The 19,824-nt window shown below is 40.1% G+C and overlaps 1 protein-coding gene across 3 annotated transcripts in view; it reads left to right on the top strand.

Moving 5' to 3' along the window:
• ADCY2 (adenylate cyclase 2) overlaps window positions 1-19,824 on the top strand; it is a 432,450-nt gene that overhangs the window by 4,426 nt on the left and 408,200 nt on the right. For all 3 annotated transcript variants that reach the window (XR_006288776.1, XM_037893358.2, XM_043540281.1), the window contains exon 2: window positions 8,250-8,447. Coding sequence is in view for 2 of the 3 variants with exons in the window: in XM_037893358.2 (XP_037749286.2) it covers window positions 8,250-8,447 (198 nt within the window). In the remaining variant the exon portion in view is untranslated. The remainder of the gene's footprint in view (window positions 1-8,249; window positions 8,448-19,824) is intronic.

Genomic DNA, 19,824 nt, shown 5'->3' with positions numbered 1-19,824 from the left:
TTCTATTGCCAGCAATACACTGAATAATTCTGTCCATATATATGTTATAATCCCAATTTGTAGGAATAAAAAAGAATTGGTTAATTTTGGGTCTGAAGGCCATTGAAATGTAAAATTGTGAAGGAGCGTGTCTGAAATATCTACAGTTGTGACATTCTGTTCCTTATATAACTAAATGAAGATTTTGGGGGGGTCACTTTTGGAAGTGAGATGCTCCATATATATAAATGTTTAACCTTAAAGTTACTATTTAAAAAGCATATATATTTGGATAGCTGCTTTATTAACCACAATATGGTAGAAGTAACATGTGACATGGTAGAAGTAACCATGTGAAGTAACAGTGAAATCCACTGACCTGTTAGATTGGTGACATCTATTTTAAACAATAGAGTATCATGTGCACTGTGTATAGTTGTGTGGCTGAATTTTGCTCATATTCCAGCTACCAGCATTCGGCTTAGTTTTTCTTTAAATAAGGGAAAAAAATCATATGCTGGTGCTTCATTATTATAGAGGCAGAATCTGGGTCTGATCCTAGAGTCCTTAATGAAGTAACAATCCCTTTGATTTGAAATCAGTTTGATTCACAGGCACAAAAGAGGGCAGAATGTGTCTTTAGGGGATGAACTTTAAGAATCTTTTCTGTGATAAGAATAACTGTATTCTATAACTTTTCATTTCAATTTGTAGTTTCTCATGACACATTTGAAACACTATTCAGTAATCGCTGTTCTGTGTTAAATAATTTGAATGTTATTTAGTTATACTGACTTCAAGTGTCTGGACCAATTCTTGAAAAATGTAAAGTTTTAAAATAATTATCCAGCAATAGTATGGGTCTATTACCCTTCTCATTAAAAATAATTAAAAAAATAAGCACCATTTTCCTCTCCCTCATATTAAATTTGTTATGTACTCTGTCTCAAATTTTGTGATCCTTAACAAGTCAAACAGTTCCTGAAGTCAGCAAGACCTTTGCTTGATTAGGAACTGCATTTGGTTCTATATCAGGAACAAAATTATAGGAGAAAACTACCTTTTAGTAGCTGATTTGAAAGTGGGAGTCAAAGTGCAGAGTTATCATTACATTATTTAATGGTTCAAGACTTGGATATTCATCACTTCAGTGGTCCTGACTTCAGTTGGGCTGCATGGATATAAAAAAGCACATATTTGACCTTTGATGTGTATACCCAGTGCTGTTGCTCTGAAAACCATAACTTTAACTCTTGTGACTATCATTGATATTTTAACTGCATAAGAATGTTGCATTAATGTAGCTTTTTTGCACTAAATTTGTTATTGTATAAAACACTTACAATGGAAACAATATGCTTCAGTAAGTATACTTCAAAAATGTATTTACATGTACCTGAATATTTGTATTTCAAATATATTAAACATCAGATGAACTTATTTGAAAATCTTATTTAACCAAAGGATAGGTACAGTACTTGCTTTCATGCACTTCTCTGCTAATGTGCCTTAACCTCTTTTTTAGAGGAAACACTTCACGGGGTGAAAATATAGTTAATTGTTTCTGCCCATATAGTCCCGGGCTTCTCTTCTGTGAGTGCCACCCAGCAGCAATTGTAAAGGTAGCTTTTCTGATATGGACACCAGTCTACTAGGAGTTGGACTGAGACCACTAACTCATTTCCCATAGGCAATTAAACATTCTCAGATGGGAGCTACTTTTGGTTACTGCCCTGCTGGGCTGGATTTCAAATGGTGCCATATAAGCGAAAGACTTTGCATTCAATTTCCAATCCCCCAAACCCCGTCCAGTCCCTCAGAACAAAAAAGGTGAATTAATATGCGCTGACAGATTTTATTTTTCATATACCATTAACAAAGTCAAGTGATGCAAATCAAAGAAGAATTCCAGATACTGCAAGCTGCCAAAAACGTGACATTTATAGAGTGAAAAAGGAAAAAGCAGGAAGAATGGATTTATAACTGGAGTCAGAACAGCTCAGGCTGGGTGTCTGGGGATTGCCAAAGCCGTCATTAAGCAAGGATCACTTACACCAGCACATAGGGTGTGATTCAGATCTCTTACACCATTTTAATGGTGGTGTAACTACATTGACTCTCAGGGGGTTACTTCTGCTTTATAGTGGTATATGTGTGATAGAGTCAGGCATAAAAACAGTTTACAAAAATCACCCTGAGTCTTGTATAACATAGGGTCAAACCACATTCCTCCAGCATCAAAACCGTTGTCTCTGTTGAATCCAAAAGAGTTGCACTGGAGCTGAATTTGACCTATTCTTTAGATGGAAAACAAAATGCTATAAAAATGATTATGTAATTTTAAAAATAGGGGTATTTTAATGCAGTCATGTATTTTCTGGAAAACCTTCTATCTTTGGAATTTATCCAATATTAAATAATAATTTATCACATGCTGAAAAGTGAATATGGGAAAGGGCATCTTATTCAGTAGATCTGTTTTCTCTGAGTATCTAGAGTTATATCAGCTCACTTTAGTGACAAAAATATATTTTTCTGCTTTTTACTACTCTCAATTCTGCAGAGCCAAGAGTGCTAAGATTCAGTGAGCTTAGTGTGCTGTTCCAATTTGTGCATCATGAATGTAGTTGTTTACTAGATTCCAAATAATTTACACCTTTGCCATTCCATGGGTGGCAGAAGTCTCACTGAGGGACTAATTTGTCCTGAAGACCCTTTTATTACTGTAATGATCATGATACATGGTGGGAAATAATAACCCAGTTTGGCTTTCAGATTCCAAGCTAAACTTGCTTGGCTGGAAGTTAGAAAAAAGTTTTTTAAATGGTCACATTTGATACAAGAATAATTGAATCATTGAGGGATGATAATCCTTGAGCCCTAAAGTACTATTTTTGTTACAAGAAGAAAAAGAGTACTTGTGGCACCTTAGAGACTAACAAATTTATTTGAGCATAAGCTTTCGTGAGCTACAGCTCTCTTCATCGGATGCATTCCATGGAAAATTTTCCGATGAAGTGAGCTGTAGCTCACGAAAGCTTATGCTCAAATAAATTTGTTAGTCTCTAAGGTGCCACAAGTACTCCTTTTCTTTTTGCGAATACAAACTAACATGGCTGCTACTCTGAAACCTATTTTTGTTACAGTTGCTTTTCCGAATAGAGCCACACTTTAACAATATGTATGTGAAGACTAATGTACTTTGCTATTTTGTTTGAAGAAGCATTTCAAAATTCTCCTTTTGCTTTTACATTTAAAGTTAGAAAACTTTTCATAATATTCAGCTCCGGATATAGTAAGCTATTCAAGTTAGTTCAGCTTGAGTGTGCACAAGATTGATAAAACGATTCAGACCCCAGCAGTAGTCTGCTACACATAGACTGGAGGCAAATTACATTAGCAGTACAGAATAAACCATAAAGTGCCAAAGGATTAAAGTAGCCCATGGAAACATTTGCTAAAATTGAAAATATTAAGCTTCCATTATTTTATAGAGACACTTCATTAAAATGTATGATTTATCATAAAAGAGTTCAGTGTTGTACAGTTGTTCTGTTGTTTAAAATGTAACCTGAGGTCATGCCATTTATTAGACAAAGAAATAATTGTGTAAAGGATGACAAAAGCTGTAGCTTCTTGAAAAGACCCCAGAGAGTGATTCTTCAGTTTCCACCTGAGATAACAGGAATATTGCATAAAAGCTGAGAATTCTGTCCAGAAAGTGGTAGACATTTAATTTGTTCAGTAATTAAAAGACAGCAAGGGAGAAAATGTTTAGAAAGATAAAGAGCTGATCAAAGAAGAGCCATATACTGTAGGCTAAGCCATTATGTTGGAAGGCACCATGCTGTCAGTTTAATTCCATTACCTTCAGTGTACTTTAATCTGAGACCAATGATAGAAAAGGCAAAAATATGTTGCTTTGCCCTTTTCTAAAGAAATGTGATGTTCAGGTTTTCAAGGTTTCATCTCTTTGCACTTGTCTGCCGATTTCAGCTTACTGATCATGTTAATGTTTGTAACTTTGTAATCAGTGTTGTGCTAGTTTTAAATGTTCAGCCTTTGAATTTATGTCCCTGATCATCCGTAATTCCAGTGAAGCGATAAGAAAATGTTATGGTTAAAAGCTGGTTCCAAAGTAAAATTATGGGCCAAATCCTGCACCCTGGCTGACACTACATTAACATTTATTTCTACATGTAGAGTTGTGAAATACCTAAGGGGTTTCTTTAGAAAAAAATCCCAACCCAGTGATTTGTGTATGTGTGTGTGTGTGTGTGTGTGTTTGTGTGTTTTCTATGCTGTTTCATTCTTTTGAACTTCTTTGACTCTGACATATACTTACACAAGCATATTTGAAAGGTTTTGGATATTAAAAACATGAGCCAGATCCTAAGGTGGTGTAAATTGGTATAGCTTCTTTGAATCAATTATGTTTTCATTTACATAAACTGAGGATCTGTCCCATTATGTTCTAAGGCTTCTTGTTCTCCCTATTTGGACCCAGTCTGCTAGGGGCATAGTTAGTGCATTGAATCAATTTTCATTAGCTGTTGAAAAGAGGGAAATGGGTGGAATTTTGAATTGCTAGGGATGCCTGGTTTGCCAATAATCTATAAACAAATGGTTGAATATACTGAAATAATGAAAACAGGTATTTTCAGTATTGTTCTTATCATTGAACTGTAGCCTCAATCTTTTAAGTCACTGTTTCTCTTCATTGTTAGTTTCATTCAATAGCAGTCTGTTCATCTTTAAGGTTAGCAACATCACTTTCTGTGAGACACAAAACATGCAACTTAATGTTAACATGTAGTAATCTAGGGAAACTAGACCCTTTAGAATATAACAGTGTTCTGGGCTCAGATCCATGCAATCCCAGAGTAGAAGTGCAGAAGTGAAAAAACTCAGCTGAAATTCCTTTTTGTATGGCTTTGTCTAACCTTCCTTTGGTTAAGACAGTAAAAAATAAATGCAGTGAGGTATAGTAGTTGTGACAAAGTTCCTCCTCTACCTTGGTGGGTCTTGCACTTAGTGGCAGATTTGCTCGCCTCGGAGATTCACAGCAGCCCTTAGTTTGGCCGTTTTCGTGAACCCACAGTCCAGGTCAACTTCTCCTGTGTCTGACCAGGAGTTGGGGGTTTGGGGGGAACCTGGGCCTGCCCTCTACTCCGGGTTCCAGCCCAGGGCCCTGTGGAATGCAGCTGTCTAGAGTGCCTCCTGGAACAGCTGTGCGACAGCTACAACTCCCTGGGCTATTTCCTCATGGCCTCCTCCCAACACCTTCTTTATCCTCACCATAGGACCTTCCTCCTCCTGATAATGCTTGTACTCCTCAGTCCTCCAACAGTAGGCATTCTCAGTCTCAGCTCCTAACGCCTCTTGCTCCCAGCTCCTCACACACACACACACACCACAAACTGAAGTGAGCTCCTTTTTAAACCCAAAAAAAAGGAGTACTTGTGGCACCTTAGAGACTAACCAGTTTATTTGAGCATGAGCTTTCGTGAGCTACAGCTCACTTCATCAGATGCATAGCAATGACAGGTTTCAGAGTAACAGCCGTGTTAGTCTGTATTCGTAAAAAGAAAAGGAGTACTTGTGGCACCTTAGAGACTAACCAGTTTATTTGAGCATGAGCTTTCGTGAGCTACAGCTCACTTCATCGGATGCATCCGATGAAGTGAGCTGTAGCTCACGAAAGCTCATGCTCAAATAAACTGGTTAGTCTCTAAGGTGCCACAAGTACTGTGAGCTGTAGCTCACGAAAGCTCATGCTCAAATAAACTGGTTAGTCTCTAAGGTGCCACAAGTACTCCTTTTCTTTTTACGAATACAGACTAACACGGCTGTTACTCTGAAACCTTTTTAAACCCAGGTGCTCTTAATTGATTCTAGCAGCTTCTTGAGTGGCTGCAGGTGTTCTAATCAGCCTGTCTATCTTAATTGTTTCCAGAAAGTTCCTGATTGTTCTGGAACCTTCCCTGTTATCTTACCCAGGGAAAGGGGACCTACTTAACCTGGGGCTAATATATCTGCCTTCTGTCACTCTCCTGTAGCCATCTGGCCTGACCCTGTCACAATACATCATTAAGATCAAGAATGCAGATGCACAAAACTCAGGAGATTCAAAGATAGAGTTCAGCAATTGTAACTCTACTACATTACCTGTATGTAATATTTCGGCATTGTGATTACGGCATGTGTGATTACATTTGTGTTTATATTTGACCCTACTGCTGCAAACATGTATACACATGCTTAACTTTAAGCAGCAGTCTTCTCTGTCTTCCAAAACACTACTCAGGTACTTAAAGGTAAACATATGCATAAAAGTGTATGTGCAATGTGCCATGGTTTCATGGTGGGACATAAGAACCATAACTTGAAATTTACCAATATTAGTTCTGTTTAAGTTCTAATTGTTAATGTTGAATTCACTATTTTTGAGATACCTTTTTAAATTAAAAGGTAAAAATAAAAACAGGAAAAAAGTTAGTTTCTGCACATTACAATCCCACTTCTCATCCCACTGAAGTCAGAGTTTTGCTGTTGACTTTAATGGGCACAGGAGCATGGGTCATTTCAAAAAGCAGAAAGGAAAAGTAGAAACAAAAAGCTGCTGCTACAATTACATGTCTGTAGTCACAGTCAAATAAGTGTATATTTTGAACATGCTAACTTTAAAGGTGGGTAAGATAAGTGTCATAAACCATCCCAGTGTTTTAAAAAGGAATATGTTGGGCTCCAGAAAGTGTGGGGTCCTCTTTCTTCGCTACCCTGATGGTTTCCAGGGTACTGTACACTAAGAGTTGCAAAGCATCTGAGTGTTAGAAATGTGAATGATATATGCAATGATGATCACATACTACAAACAAAAAAGGTGATTTTGGGTAGAGGGGGAAGGGAGGGACTTCCCAGAGACTTTGTGAAGATGCTAAGGATCTCTGCAGATAGTCAGTGTTTTGTTGAATCATTAAGGGGAAGGAAGGGAAGGAGGATGTACTGCACCTGCAGAATATATTTTCAATCTTATCTAACTTCATTGTTAGTCAGACAATTTTTGATCAAACAAAAGAAAATGTGCACATCCCATTGAGAGCTATTATATGACATGCCAAGTTCTAAAGTTTAAAAACAAAGCCAGTTTTAAGTTATCAGAGCAGAAAAAAAATCAACAAAATTCAACAACAACAATCATACTTGCACATCTCAAAATCAGCCAAATGGAATTTTTCATATTATCCAGAAGAATTCATCTTTGGGATGAGAAACAAATATGAAAAATTTCAGCCTAAAGGGTAATTTTCTGGAAGGTTTAAGCATTTGAAAAATAAGCTCTTGGGGCCTGACTCCACAGCTCTTGCTCACGCTACTGATCCCATTGCAGTCTAGACTGCTTGTATAAGTGAGTAACTGTGTGTTTAAGGATTGCAGGATCAGGTCTTTACAGTGCTAGTGTCTCTAACCATAAGTACTGTGGAGCTAATACAATGGTATAAAACAATTAATTTTATTTTAGTATAATGTTAAAGTGATTTGTCTTGAAAGTTATAAAGTCATGTAGTAACAATTGATTGCTTATTTTTGGTTCTGCAAATAATTTTAAGTATTGCTTTGTTTAAATAAATTTCATTGTAGATTGGATATGATTGAAACCTGATCCACATGTAACTGATTTTGCCAAGCTCTGGGATTCCATTAACTACTAAATTTCCAGTGATATGGCTTAAGAAACTAAGCTCAGTCTATGCGTATGAAACATTTAGTTAAGTAATTGATATAGCTTTCAATACAACAAAACCTCCAGAGTAGTGTGAATAATACATTCCTATTTTATTCACACATTCTTTGCTGCTATTCTGGACTAGGTAATAAGGAGTTAAGCCCAAATTTTAAAAAGGTATTTAAGCATTGCTCCGCTCAGCATTGCAAGCCTCAATGGTTTAGATGGCTAAGTCCCACTTCAGTGTGTACAATGATCTTCCTGATTCTACTTTGTAATAATCATTTCCTCCATTTATCATGGGGTGCACATTGCAATAGTATAGTTAATAGTTTTTGTATTATGTAAATAGTCCCAAATGTGATATTAAAAGTGAAAAAAATAGTTCTGTATATTCATCGTGCCTTTGTAAGATTCAGACTCAATGGGCTACCAATTTAGAACAAATGATTGTTTAATCAAATATTTGTGAGAAAGACATGTTTTAGTTGTGAGCCCAAGTTCTTTAAATTTTAACTTCCTTTTCACTTCTCTCTCTTTCCAGGAAATTGATGATCATGTGGCATTTTTAATAACCGTTCCAACAGCCCTAGCAATCTTCTTTGCCATATTTATCCTTGTCTGCATAGAATCTGTGTTTAAGAAGCTGCTCCGTATTTTCTCTTTGGTGGTGTGGGTGTGTCTTGTTGCCATGGGATATCTCTTCATGTGTTTTGGAGGTATCATGTGTCCCTGGGACCAGGTAAGGTTTTTCTTTTTTTAATTTGTTTTTCTTTATGATATTTGAGTCAGATCCTGAGAATCCTTTCATATACAAGTATTCTCATTCCTGTCAGTGGGATAGCTCATGTGAAATACTTGCATAAGTAAGGGTTTGCAGGCTCAGACTCTACATAAATGTATTTCTATCTGCAACATGAAAAAAAATTAGCTTATGCCCTCTTTTGCTCTTAATACTGTAGAAAGAAGGTCTGAAATATTTCTTTTCTTTTTGCCTGCTTGTTTAGATATTGAACATTCTGTTTTTTCTATCATGAAATATTCTGTGGTGACTGGAAAACTAGTGCAATTGTGGTATCAGAAGAGTAAAGTGACCAAAAGCAGAGTTATGGAGAGGGAAAGGGAGTTTTAGTCAGACTGTTCAAAACTTTGGTTTTTGTTAACACGTGTTCAATTCCAATAAATTACAACTCCAACCCATTGAAGAAAAGATGTATTTGTTAAAGATTCAACATTCCCATCCCTTCAGTTAAGGTTAAGCTTCAGAGGGGTAGCTGTGTTAGTCTGGATCTGTAAAAGCGGCAAAGAGTCCTGTGGCACCTTATAGACTAACAGACGTCTTGGAGCATGAGCCATGAAAGCTCATGCTCCAATACGTAAATTAAGATTGAAGAGCTTGCAGTACAAATGTTCTGAGTGCTCCAAAAGATCATCCACAAAACCCAAACTTTCTGGACACCCCCAATATTTCTAAGATAATAAAGTAGGGAGGGAAAAATACTTTGCTCCACGACCTTCTAGGCCTTCTCTATAGGTCTTAAAGAAGCAAGATAGGGCACAAGCCCAATTAAAAACCCAAAAACCCAAAACAAAAACCTCAAGCCCACTTAGCAGATCATCTTTACATGCCACCACCTCTAACATCATAAGTTTATTTATCATACATAAAAAAAGAGGTGCTTCTTCTGATTAGTGTAGGTGTTTTTGGAAGGTCATTGAATGTGAACCCTAATCTATAATTAGTTTATTCATATCAATAACGATTAAGCAACACATGAAATTCTGTAGCACGGAAAAAATAGGAGGAAAAAAGAATCCGGTTGTATTGAATAATGTCCTTGTATCCTTTAACTGACAGATTAAGTTACTTGAAAAAGCAAGTAAATGAGTATTAGAATTCCTGTTAAGTAACTTATTCCAGAGAACTAATTCTCTTCTGCTTTCAGTATAGGCTTGGAAAATGAGCAAAGCGTGACCAATATAATTATTAAATCTAATATTACAAACTAAAAAAACACCCCCCCCCAACATGCTCTGCTATTGGTACTTGCTAAGGAGTGCAGTATTAAGTCTCTCAATTAATGTAAGAACTGAACAAGGTGAATCAGAAGATAATAGACTCAGCATGTTGCTTTATAAATTAGATAGATAAAAATGCATCTAGGAGAACAAAAACAACTGTGATATATAAATGATTGAAAACTAAGGTCCATATCACCCCTAGACTTCTGTGATTGGAGAAGCTAATGGCCAGAAAAATCTCTCCTGGGAGGTATGAGCGTGGGGAACATTATTTCTGCCTCTGTGGGATCTTACTGATGCGCCTCACTGAAGCTCTTTAGGTTCAGTTAAGCTCCATGACATCAGCCGCTGCCAAGTCTCTGGACTTCCATGCAGAAATCTGATTGTGAATTAATGCTGCTTCAAGAGTATTAAGCCTTGCTAGGAACCCCCTTAATGGCAGCTATAGCATAGCCTCAGAAGTACTATGCCATGGTGCAGCAGCAGCAATGCATAGAGGCAGCCCCTCCATGGAAGTGGGACCCCAGTATCTGATTAGAAGAAAACTATGGGGTTGGGAGGCTGCACCTCCTGTTTTCTTTGCAGCACCCCAGTACTTCCTCACAGAGGGGAGGATTTGAGCAACATGAAGTAAATCTGATGGAGTCTTCTGCCTTGTCCCATGCCAGTGTCATTCCCATGAATATCACTGCAGGATTGCATGACCTACCCCTGTCAAAATGCCCATTAAATTCAGTTGGCACAGAACTGATACCTAAATTGGTAAATCTACTGTGATTTATTTGTCATATTTCTGATACTTATTAATAATCCACCGTATTATAGAGTTATAGTTCACAACTTTTATTTTCTTGCTTTCCCCCCCATTGAATTGTCTTATTGGGATCCAGGAAGTGCCATCCGCCCACTGCTAAAGGATCCCCCCCCAGCCTAAGAGGGGGGTCCACAGGACCTGGAAAACCAAATAATTATGGGGGACAACTAATAAACAACAGGGACAGGAGTGCGGTCAAAGGGTCAAACGAAGGGAACCAGATGGGGACACCAAGCAGAGAACCCCGGACAGCCCCCACTGCTCCTCGAAGGCGTCAAGGAGTCAGTGGTCGCCGCCCAGAGGAACTCTGCCCGGAGGCGTGAACGGACAGAGGATCGGAATTAGGCCCCACAGTCACAGGGGACTCCATCGGCCAACCTCCTCACCCTGGTTTTATAGATGGCCACTTTAGCCAGGGCCAGGAGGAGGTTGACCAGGAGGTCCCGTGACTTAGCGGGGCCATGGACGGGGAGTACATAGATAAGGAGGTGAGGAGAAAAGTGCAACCAAAATCTTAACAAAATATTCCTGAGGAGCCAGAATAGGGTCTGCAGCCTGGCGTACTCCAGGTATATGTGCGACAGGGTTTCCCTCACACCGCAAAAGGGGCAGGTGTCTGGGAGTAGGGTAAACCGCGCCAAGTACACACCCGTGCTCACGGCCCCATGAAGGAGCCGCCAACTAATATCCCCGGCGGGCCTTGGGACCAGGGTGGAATATAGGCCAGCCCACCGGGGCCTCTCACCCTCTAAAGGTGGCAGGAGGTCCCGCCACTTCGTGTCGGGGCGGGGCGTGAGGGTGAGGATGTGAAGGGTGTGGAGCACGAGCGTGTATAGCTGTTTCCTTGGCGCGATCTGGAAACGGACCGGGTGCAGCTCGTGTAGCCAGCTCACGGTGAAGAGGCGGGGCGGGGGGGGTGTCGGTTGGGTCCACGGGGCGGGGGCCCGATGAAAAGGTCCGGAGGGCCTGGGGTGGAGGGTCGGCGGGGCGTGCCCTCTCTCAGGACCCGGTCCAGGTAAACCCGAGCAGTGGGCAGCAAGGTGGCCCTCACCTCCTGAAGTACACGCCGGGGAGTATGAGGTCTGGAGAGCCCCATGTGCTGAGTGAGCGTCAGGGGATCCAGCCAGTCTCCCTGGTCGTAGTCCAGGAGGTCTCCGACTCTGGTGACTTCTGCCAGGACCAACCTCTGGCTCCCCCACTGAATTGTAACAGGGATTTTATCATGTATATTAAGTTTTCCTTTTGCAAATTTTTGTAGACTGAAAGTTTGGTAGAATCTTTTACATTTTAGTGATATATATGGTGGCTTCTAATCCTTTAAGATAAACAGTAACTTCAAAAAGCACTCTGCCTTATTACTTAGGCCCTGATCTTGCAAACACTTAGGCACATGCTAAACTTTAAACACATGAGCAGTCCCTTTGAAACTGTTGACTTGTGCTTAAAATTGAGCATTTATGTAATTAATTGTAGGTCTGCGGCCTTCCTCTCTGTAAGTGAGAATTAGGATTCAGGGATTCGCTGTCAAAGGACTTGTAGTAGAACAAATAAATTTACTGTTCACTGTGTTATTAACTGATTGGCACTATAGGCCCAGGCAAAAGCTTTCTGTTATAAAAAGGAAGGTATGAATTGGTTGGAGTGAGAAGAAGTCTCTTCTAGATAACGGAGAGTCCATACCTTTGTGATCTCTAGGCTGGATTACTCAAACATTCATTATTTCATACTGCTCCTCTAAACAACTCACACATTGCAGTTACTGCAGAAGATAGGAATAAGAATACAGGGGCTACCCTTAAAAAATTGCAGTTTTTCATTTGAGTAGGTAAGGTCACCTTACTATCTGCAGCAGTCATTTTAACTTCCTGTAGCAAGGCAAAGATTCACCGGTTCAGCATCTCCTGCTGGTCATCTTGGAATTAGCTCTTTTTGCAGTTTACAGAGCACCCTCTGCAGGCCGATATCTTACCTGCCGCTGGCCCCATGTCCCTCCCAGACCCCGGTGCCCTTGCCTCAGTGGCTACTTCCAGTCATCATGTAGCCCCCTTTCCCTGGGGCAGACTGCAGTCTGTAATGGCCACTCATCACTGGCAACGAGGTTAGGACATGCTGCCTTTGCCTATCCTATTTCCCCATGATTATTCCCCTCCCTCCTCTCCCCCCCCCCCCCCCCCCCCCCCCCCCCCCCCGTTCCTCAGATGTTCTTGTCAACTGCTGGAAATGGCCCACCTTGATTATCACTACAAAAGGTTCTCCCCCTCCCCCGCTCTCCTGCTGGTAATAGCTCACCTTACCTGATCACTCTCATTACAGTGTGTATAGTAACACCCATTGTTTCATGTTCTCTATGTATATAAATCTCCCCACTGTATTTTCCACTGAATGCATCTGATGAAGTGAGCTGTAGCTCACGAAAGCTTATGCTCAAATAAATTGGTTAGTCTCTAAGGTGCCACAAGTACTCCTTTTCTTTTTGCGGATACAGACTAACATGGCTGCTACTCTGAAACCTGTTAAATATTTTTAAGTACATCAGAAGTGGGAAGTCTGCCAAATGATCAGTGGGACTACTGGACTATTGAGGCAATAAAGGAGCACTCAAGGAAGACAAGGCCATTGAGGAGAAGCTAAATGAATTCTTTGCATTGATCTTCACAGCAGAGTATCTGAGGGAGATTCCTACACCTGAGAAACTGTCCCAGCTTGAGGTGTCATTAGAGGAGGTTTTGAAACAAATGGATACATTATACAGTAATAAATCACCAGGACCAGATGGCTTTCATCCAAGAGTTCTAAAGGAACTCAAATAGAAAATTTCAGAATTGCTAACTGTGGTATGTAACCTATCACCTAAATCAGCCTGTGTACCAGATGACTGTGGGATAGCTAATCATAGAATCATAGAAGTGTAGGACTGGGAGGGATATTGAGAGGTCATCGTGTCCAGTCCCCTGCATTCAAGGTAGGACTGTGTAATAACTAGACCTTTCCTGACAGGTGTTTGTCTAACCTGTTCTTAAAAAACCTCCAGTGGCGGAGATTCCACAATCTCCCTAAGCAGTTGGTTCCAGTGCTTAAATACCCTGACAATTAAGAAGTTTTTCCTAATGTCCAACCTAAACCTCCCTTCTGCAATTTAAGCCCATTGCTTCTTGTCATATTCTCAGAAGCTAATGAGAACAATTTTTGCCCTTCTCCTTGTAACAACCTCTTATGTACTTGAAAACTGTTATCATGTGCCCCCTCAGTCTTCTCTTCTCTAAACTAAACAAACCCCATTTTTTCAGTCTTTCCTCATAGGTAATGTTTTCTAGATCTTTAATCATTTTTGTTGCTCTTCTCTGGACTTTCTCCAATTTGGCACCCAGACCTGGACACATTTCTACAGTTGAGGCCTTATCGGTACGGAGTAGAGTGGAAGAATTACTTTTCATATTTTGCTTACAACACTTCTGCTAATACATCCCAGAACGATGTTTAGTTTTTTTACAACAGCGTTACAGTGTTGACTCATATTTAGCTTGTGATCCACTATGACCCCCAGATCCCTCTCTGCAGTACTCTTTCCTAGGCAGTGATTTCCCATTATGTATGTGTACAATTGATTATTCCTTCCTAGTCGGAGTACTTTGCATTTGTCCTTATTGAATTTTATCCTGTTTACTTCAGACCATTTCTCCAGTTTGTCCAGATCATTTTGAATTTTAATCTGATCCTCCAAAGCTTTTGCAGCCCCTCCCAGTTTGGTATCATCCACAAACTTTATAAGTGTACTCTCTATGCCATTATCTAAATCATTTATGAAGATATTGAACGGAAATGGACCCACGACTGATCCTTGCAGGACTCCACTCCATATGACCTGCAGCTTGACTGTGAATCACTGATAGCTAGGGTCCTATCAAATTCACAGTCCATTTTGGTCAATTTCACGGTAATAGGATTTTAAAAATTGTAAATTTCATGATTTCATTTATTTAAATCTGAAATTTCACAATGTCACAATTGTAGGGGTCCTGACCCAAAAAGGAGTTGTGTGTGTGTGTGTGTGTGTGTGTGGGAAGGGGTGGCAGGGTTTGCAAGGTTATTGAGGGGTGGTTTGCGGTACTGCTACCCTTACTTCTGCACTGCTGCTGGCAGAGGCGCTGTCTTCAGAGCTGGGCAGCCGGAAAGCAGCAGCTGCTGGTCAGGAGCCCAGTTCTGAAGGCAGAGCCGCCACCAGCAGCAGCGCAGAAGTAAGGATGGCATGGTATGGAACATGCATCCAACAAAGTGGGTATTCACCCACGGAAGCTTATACTCCAATATGTCTGTTAGTCTGTAAGGTGCCACAAGACTCTTTGCCACTTTTACAAAGCCAGAGTAACACGGCTACCCCTGTGATACATGGTATGGTATTGCCACCCTTACTTCTGCACTGCTGCTAGTGGGGCACTACCTTCAAATCTGGGTGCCTGGCCAACAGCCACCATTTTCCAGATGCCCAGCTCTGAAGGCAGTGCAGAAATAAGGGTGGCAATACTCTGACCTCCCTAAAATAACTCGCAACCCCCCTGCACCTCTCTTTTGGGTCAGGACCCCCAATTTGAGAAATGCTGGTCTCTCCAGTAAAATCTTTATAGTATAGGGTAAAAGTACACAAAAGAATAGATTTCACAGTGGGGAGACCAGATTTCATGGTCCGTGACATGTTTTTCATGGCCGTGAATTTGGTAGGGCCCTACTGATAACTACTCTCTGGGAAATGTTTTCCGAATAGTTATGCACTCACCTTATAGTATCTCCATCTAGGTTGTATTTCCCTAGTTTGTTTATTAGATGGTCATGTGAGACAGTGTCAAAAGCCTTATTAAAGTCAGGATATATCACATCTACTGCTTCCCCCTATCCACAAGCTTGTTACCCTGTCAAAGAAAGCTGTTAGGTTGGTTTGACACAATTTTTTCTTGACAAATCCACGATGACTGCTACTTATCACCTTATTATCTTCTAGGTAATGTAATGCCTATTTTTAAAAAAGGCTCCAGAGGCTATCCTTTCAATTACAGGCTGGTAAACCTAACTTCAGCACCAAGCAAATTTGTTGAAACTATAGTAAGGAACAGAATTATGAGACACATAGATGAACATGATATGTTGGGGCTTTTGTAAAGGGAAGTCATGTCTCTAATCTATTAGAATTCTGTGAAGAGGTTAACAAACATGTGGACAAGGGTGATCCAGTGGATGTAGTGTACATGACCTTACAGAAAGCCTTTGACAAGGTCCCTCACCAAGTCTCTTAAGCAAAATAGGCAGTCATGGGATAACAGAGAAGGTCCTCTCATGGATCAGTAACTAGTTAAAAGATAGGAGACAAAAGGTAGGGAATAAATGGCCAGTTTTCACAGTGGAGAGAGGTAAATAGCAAGGTCTCCCAAGGATCTGTACTGGGACCAGTACTACTCAACATATTCATAAATGATCTGGAAAAAGGGGTAAATATTGAGTTGGCAAAGTGTGCAGATGATACAAAGTTATTCAAGGTAAGTCCAAAGTTGACTGTGAAGAGTTACAAAGGGATCCTTACAAAATGGAGTGATTGGGCAACAAAATGGCAGATGGAATTCAATGTTGATAAATGCAAAGTAATGCACATTGGAAAACATAATCCCAACTATACATACAAAATGATGGCATCTAAATTAGCTGTTACCACTCAAGAAAAAGATCTTAAAGTAATCTTGAATAGTTCTCTGAAAACATCTCAGTATGTAGCAGTAGTCAAAAAAGCTAGCAATGTAGGAACCATTAAGAAAGGGATAGATAATAAGACAGAAAATATCATAATGTCACGATACAAATGTATAGTATACCTACATATTAAATAGTGCATGCAGTTCTGGTCACCCCATCTCAAAAAATATATATTAGAATTGGAAAAGGTACAGAGAAGAGCAACAAAAATGATTAAGGGTTTGGATTAGCTTCCATATGAGGAGAGATTAAAAAGGCTGGGACTGGTAATCTTAGAAAAGAGATGACTGAAGAGGGATATGGTAGTCGTGTACAAAATCATGAATGTTGTGGAGAAAGTGAATAAGGAAGTGTTATTTACCCTCTCACAAAACACAAAAAACAGTGGTCACCCAATGAAATTAATAGGCAGCAGGTTTAAAACAAACATAAGCAAGTACTTCTTCACACAATGGACAGTCAACCTGTGGAACTTGTTGCCGGGGGATATTGTGAAGGCCAAAAGTATAACCAGGTTCAAAAAAGAATTAGATACGTTCATGGAGGATAGGTCCATCAATGGCTATTAGCCAAGATGATCAGGGACGCAGCCCCATGCTTTGGGTCTCCCTAAACCTCTGACTTCTAGAAGCTGGACTGGATGACGGGATGAATCACTCGATAAATTGCCTGGTTCTGCTCATTCCCTCTGAAGCATCTGGCACTTCCCACTGTCAGAATGGATGGACTATTGGTCTGACCCAGTATGGCAATTCTTATGTTGTTACATTCTTAAGTCCTCCAGCTGTGGACCTGCATTTATGTCAACACCTTGTTACCAGCCTCTAGCAACCCAACTGCCGTAACTTGAAGTGGGGTGAGGAAGGCATAATTACAGGCTGCCTCTGTAGGAGAAGCCAGGGGTTGGTGTCCACATGGTAGCAACATGTCTTGCTAAATATGACCGATGAGCTATATTGCATAGGAAAAGAGAATCATTGTGGCTGGCATGTTGTATATCATCACATCTGGATAGAAGGGCAGAGTAAAAGAGTACTGGTCCTATGAGGACTGGTCACAGGACGTAGGCGTTCTGGTGGTTGTAGTTCTTGGAGGCTCAGATGGGAACTGTAGGGTAGTTAGCAAGGTATGTTCAGGAGGTGAGAAACAAACTAGAAGGATCAGCCATTTCCCTATGTAGAAAGAGACGTGGAAAGAGCATGCACCTGCTGATAGGGCTCTCCATTGACCAGGATTTTACCAAAAATCTATGGTGGGGCTCACTGCGGAGAGGGCTGGAATCTTTAGAAGAACACTGGCATGGGGTCCTCATTCTTCATAGTTCCACTTTGAGATGGTGTGTTGATATACATGTAGCCGAGGGATGAAGGACTTGGTTATGAATAAATTTCTTCTCACCAGTGATTAAGATAATGTCATAGAGAGTACACTTATAAAGTTTGTGGATGACACCAAGCTGGGAGGGGTTGCAGGTGCTTTGGAGGATAGGATTATAATTCAAAATGATATGGGCAAACTGGAGACATGGTCTGAAGTAAATAGGATGAAATTCAATAAGGACAAATGCAAAGTATTCCACTTAGGAAGGAACAATCGGTTCCACACATACAAAATGGGAAATGATTGCCTAGGAAGGAGGACTGCAGAAAGGGATCTGGGGGTCATAGTGGATCACAAGCTAAATATGAGTCAACAGTGTAACACTGTTGCAGAAAAAGTGAACATCATTCTGGGATGTATTAGTAGGCGTATTGTAAGCAAGACATGACAAGTAATTCTTCCGCTCTACTTGCACTGATTAGGCCTCAACTGGAGTATTGTGTCCAGTTCTGGGCGCCACATTTCAGGAAACGTGGACAAATTGGAGAAAGTCCAGAGAAGAGCAACAAAAATGATTAAAGGTCTAGAACTCACATGACCTATGAGGGAAGATTGAAAAAATTGGGTTTGTTTAGTCTGGAAAAGAGAAGACTGAGGTGGGGCATAACAGTTTTCAAATACATAAAAGGTTGTTACAAGGGGGAGGGAGAAAAATTTTTCTTCTTAACCACTGAGAATAGGACAAGAAGCAATGGGCTTAAATTGCAGCAAGGGAGGTTTAGTTTGGGCATCAGGAAAAAATTCCTAACTGTCAGGGTGGTTAAGCACTGGAATAAATTGCCTAGGAAGGTTGTGGAATCTCCATCACTGGAGATTTTTAAGAGCAGGTTAGACAAACACCTGTCAGGGGTGGTCTAGATAATACTTAGTCCTGCCTTGAGTTCAGGGGACTGGATTAGATGACCTCTTGAGATCCCTTCCAGTCCTATGATTCATGTGACTAGGAGCCTGCAATCAAGGGGACAAGGATACATGGGCTGTGGAGAGGACTGGGATGGTGAGGGTGAAGTACTGTTTTTGTTCTATTTGGACTTTTCATTATCCTGGAAAATGTGGACTTTCTGATTTGGCTAAACTAACCAAACAGTGAGATACAAACTGTCCAACCAGTGAAGGTAACTTGAGGCAGTAGCACCTGTTGCACCTGATGACGGAGGAGTAAGTGCCCCACCCAAAGGCAGAATTACATGTAATATGGGAAGAAAATTGCGTGATTTTCCTCTCATTTCATTGACAGTTTAGTTATTAGACAACAGTCACCTTTTTACATAGTCTTGTGACGTATTTAAAAGCTGTCAGTCTTTTGTACAGGAGGTATGTCAGTGTGCTTGGATATGTTAAATGTGTACAAACCATTCACTGTGCACTGAAATCCTGGGGTGAAAAGTGCTGTTTAAGTAGAAGGTAAAATGTGAATCTTGAGAAGGAAGAAATTCAGACAGCATTCATCTAATGAATTCCATAATTTCTGGATTTTTGGTATTCATCTCAGTTTAATGAAATTTTGGGTGCACAGCCCTGGCACCAGATGTTTTCTAGTTGGCTCTTCATGTATGCTCAATTATGGTGCATAAATTATTTCAGGTAAGGTTTGATATTTCTGATTCCCGCAATTTTAGAGAGTAACCTCTTCTGGATATTTGAGCATAAATGCTTTTTTTTTTTTTTTTAACTAAACCTAAACTACAGTATTCTTTCAATGTGTTCTGAAATTCAGACCTTGGAAACAATGCTAATTTTCAGCTGACATGCTGGGTTTACTTTGCTGTGTCACACCATTTATAATTTTTTTAGATGCTTTTCATGCATTTGAGGATAGACTCTAGTCCTAAATGAAGTTTTCAGGGTGCATAATTTCCCCCATACCTTCTCTAAAATCGATTAATGTTGTTGATTATTTGAAAAAAATATTTTCTTTGAGTGTTTTGTGGGTAACATTTTCTGACTACATGGCCAGATATGCATAAACCCTTAGCATCATTAAACATGGCAGCAGAGTTAGAAGTATGAAAGAGATTAGCTTTAAAATGCAAAATTCCTTCAGTGCAGGAGGTTGCATTTATTATCATATACAGTATAGGGATGAGTGAACTATTTCAGATAAAATAAAGATCAACATGAACCTTTGCCTGAAATTGAAACCAAAACCACACCAAATTTTTTCAGG

This window comes from Chelonia mydas, chromosome 2 (genome assembly GCF_015237465.2).
Source record: "Chelonia mydas isolate rCheMyd1 chromosome 2, rCheMyd1.pri.v2, whole genome shotgun sequence".
NCBI lineage: Eukaryota > Metazoa > Chordata > Testudines > Cheloniidae > Chelonia > Chelonia mydas.
The sequence above is the reverse complement of the archived record's forward strand: the minus strand, read 5'-3'. Positions and strand labels throughout refer to the sequence as shown.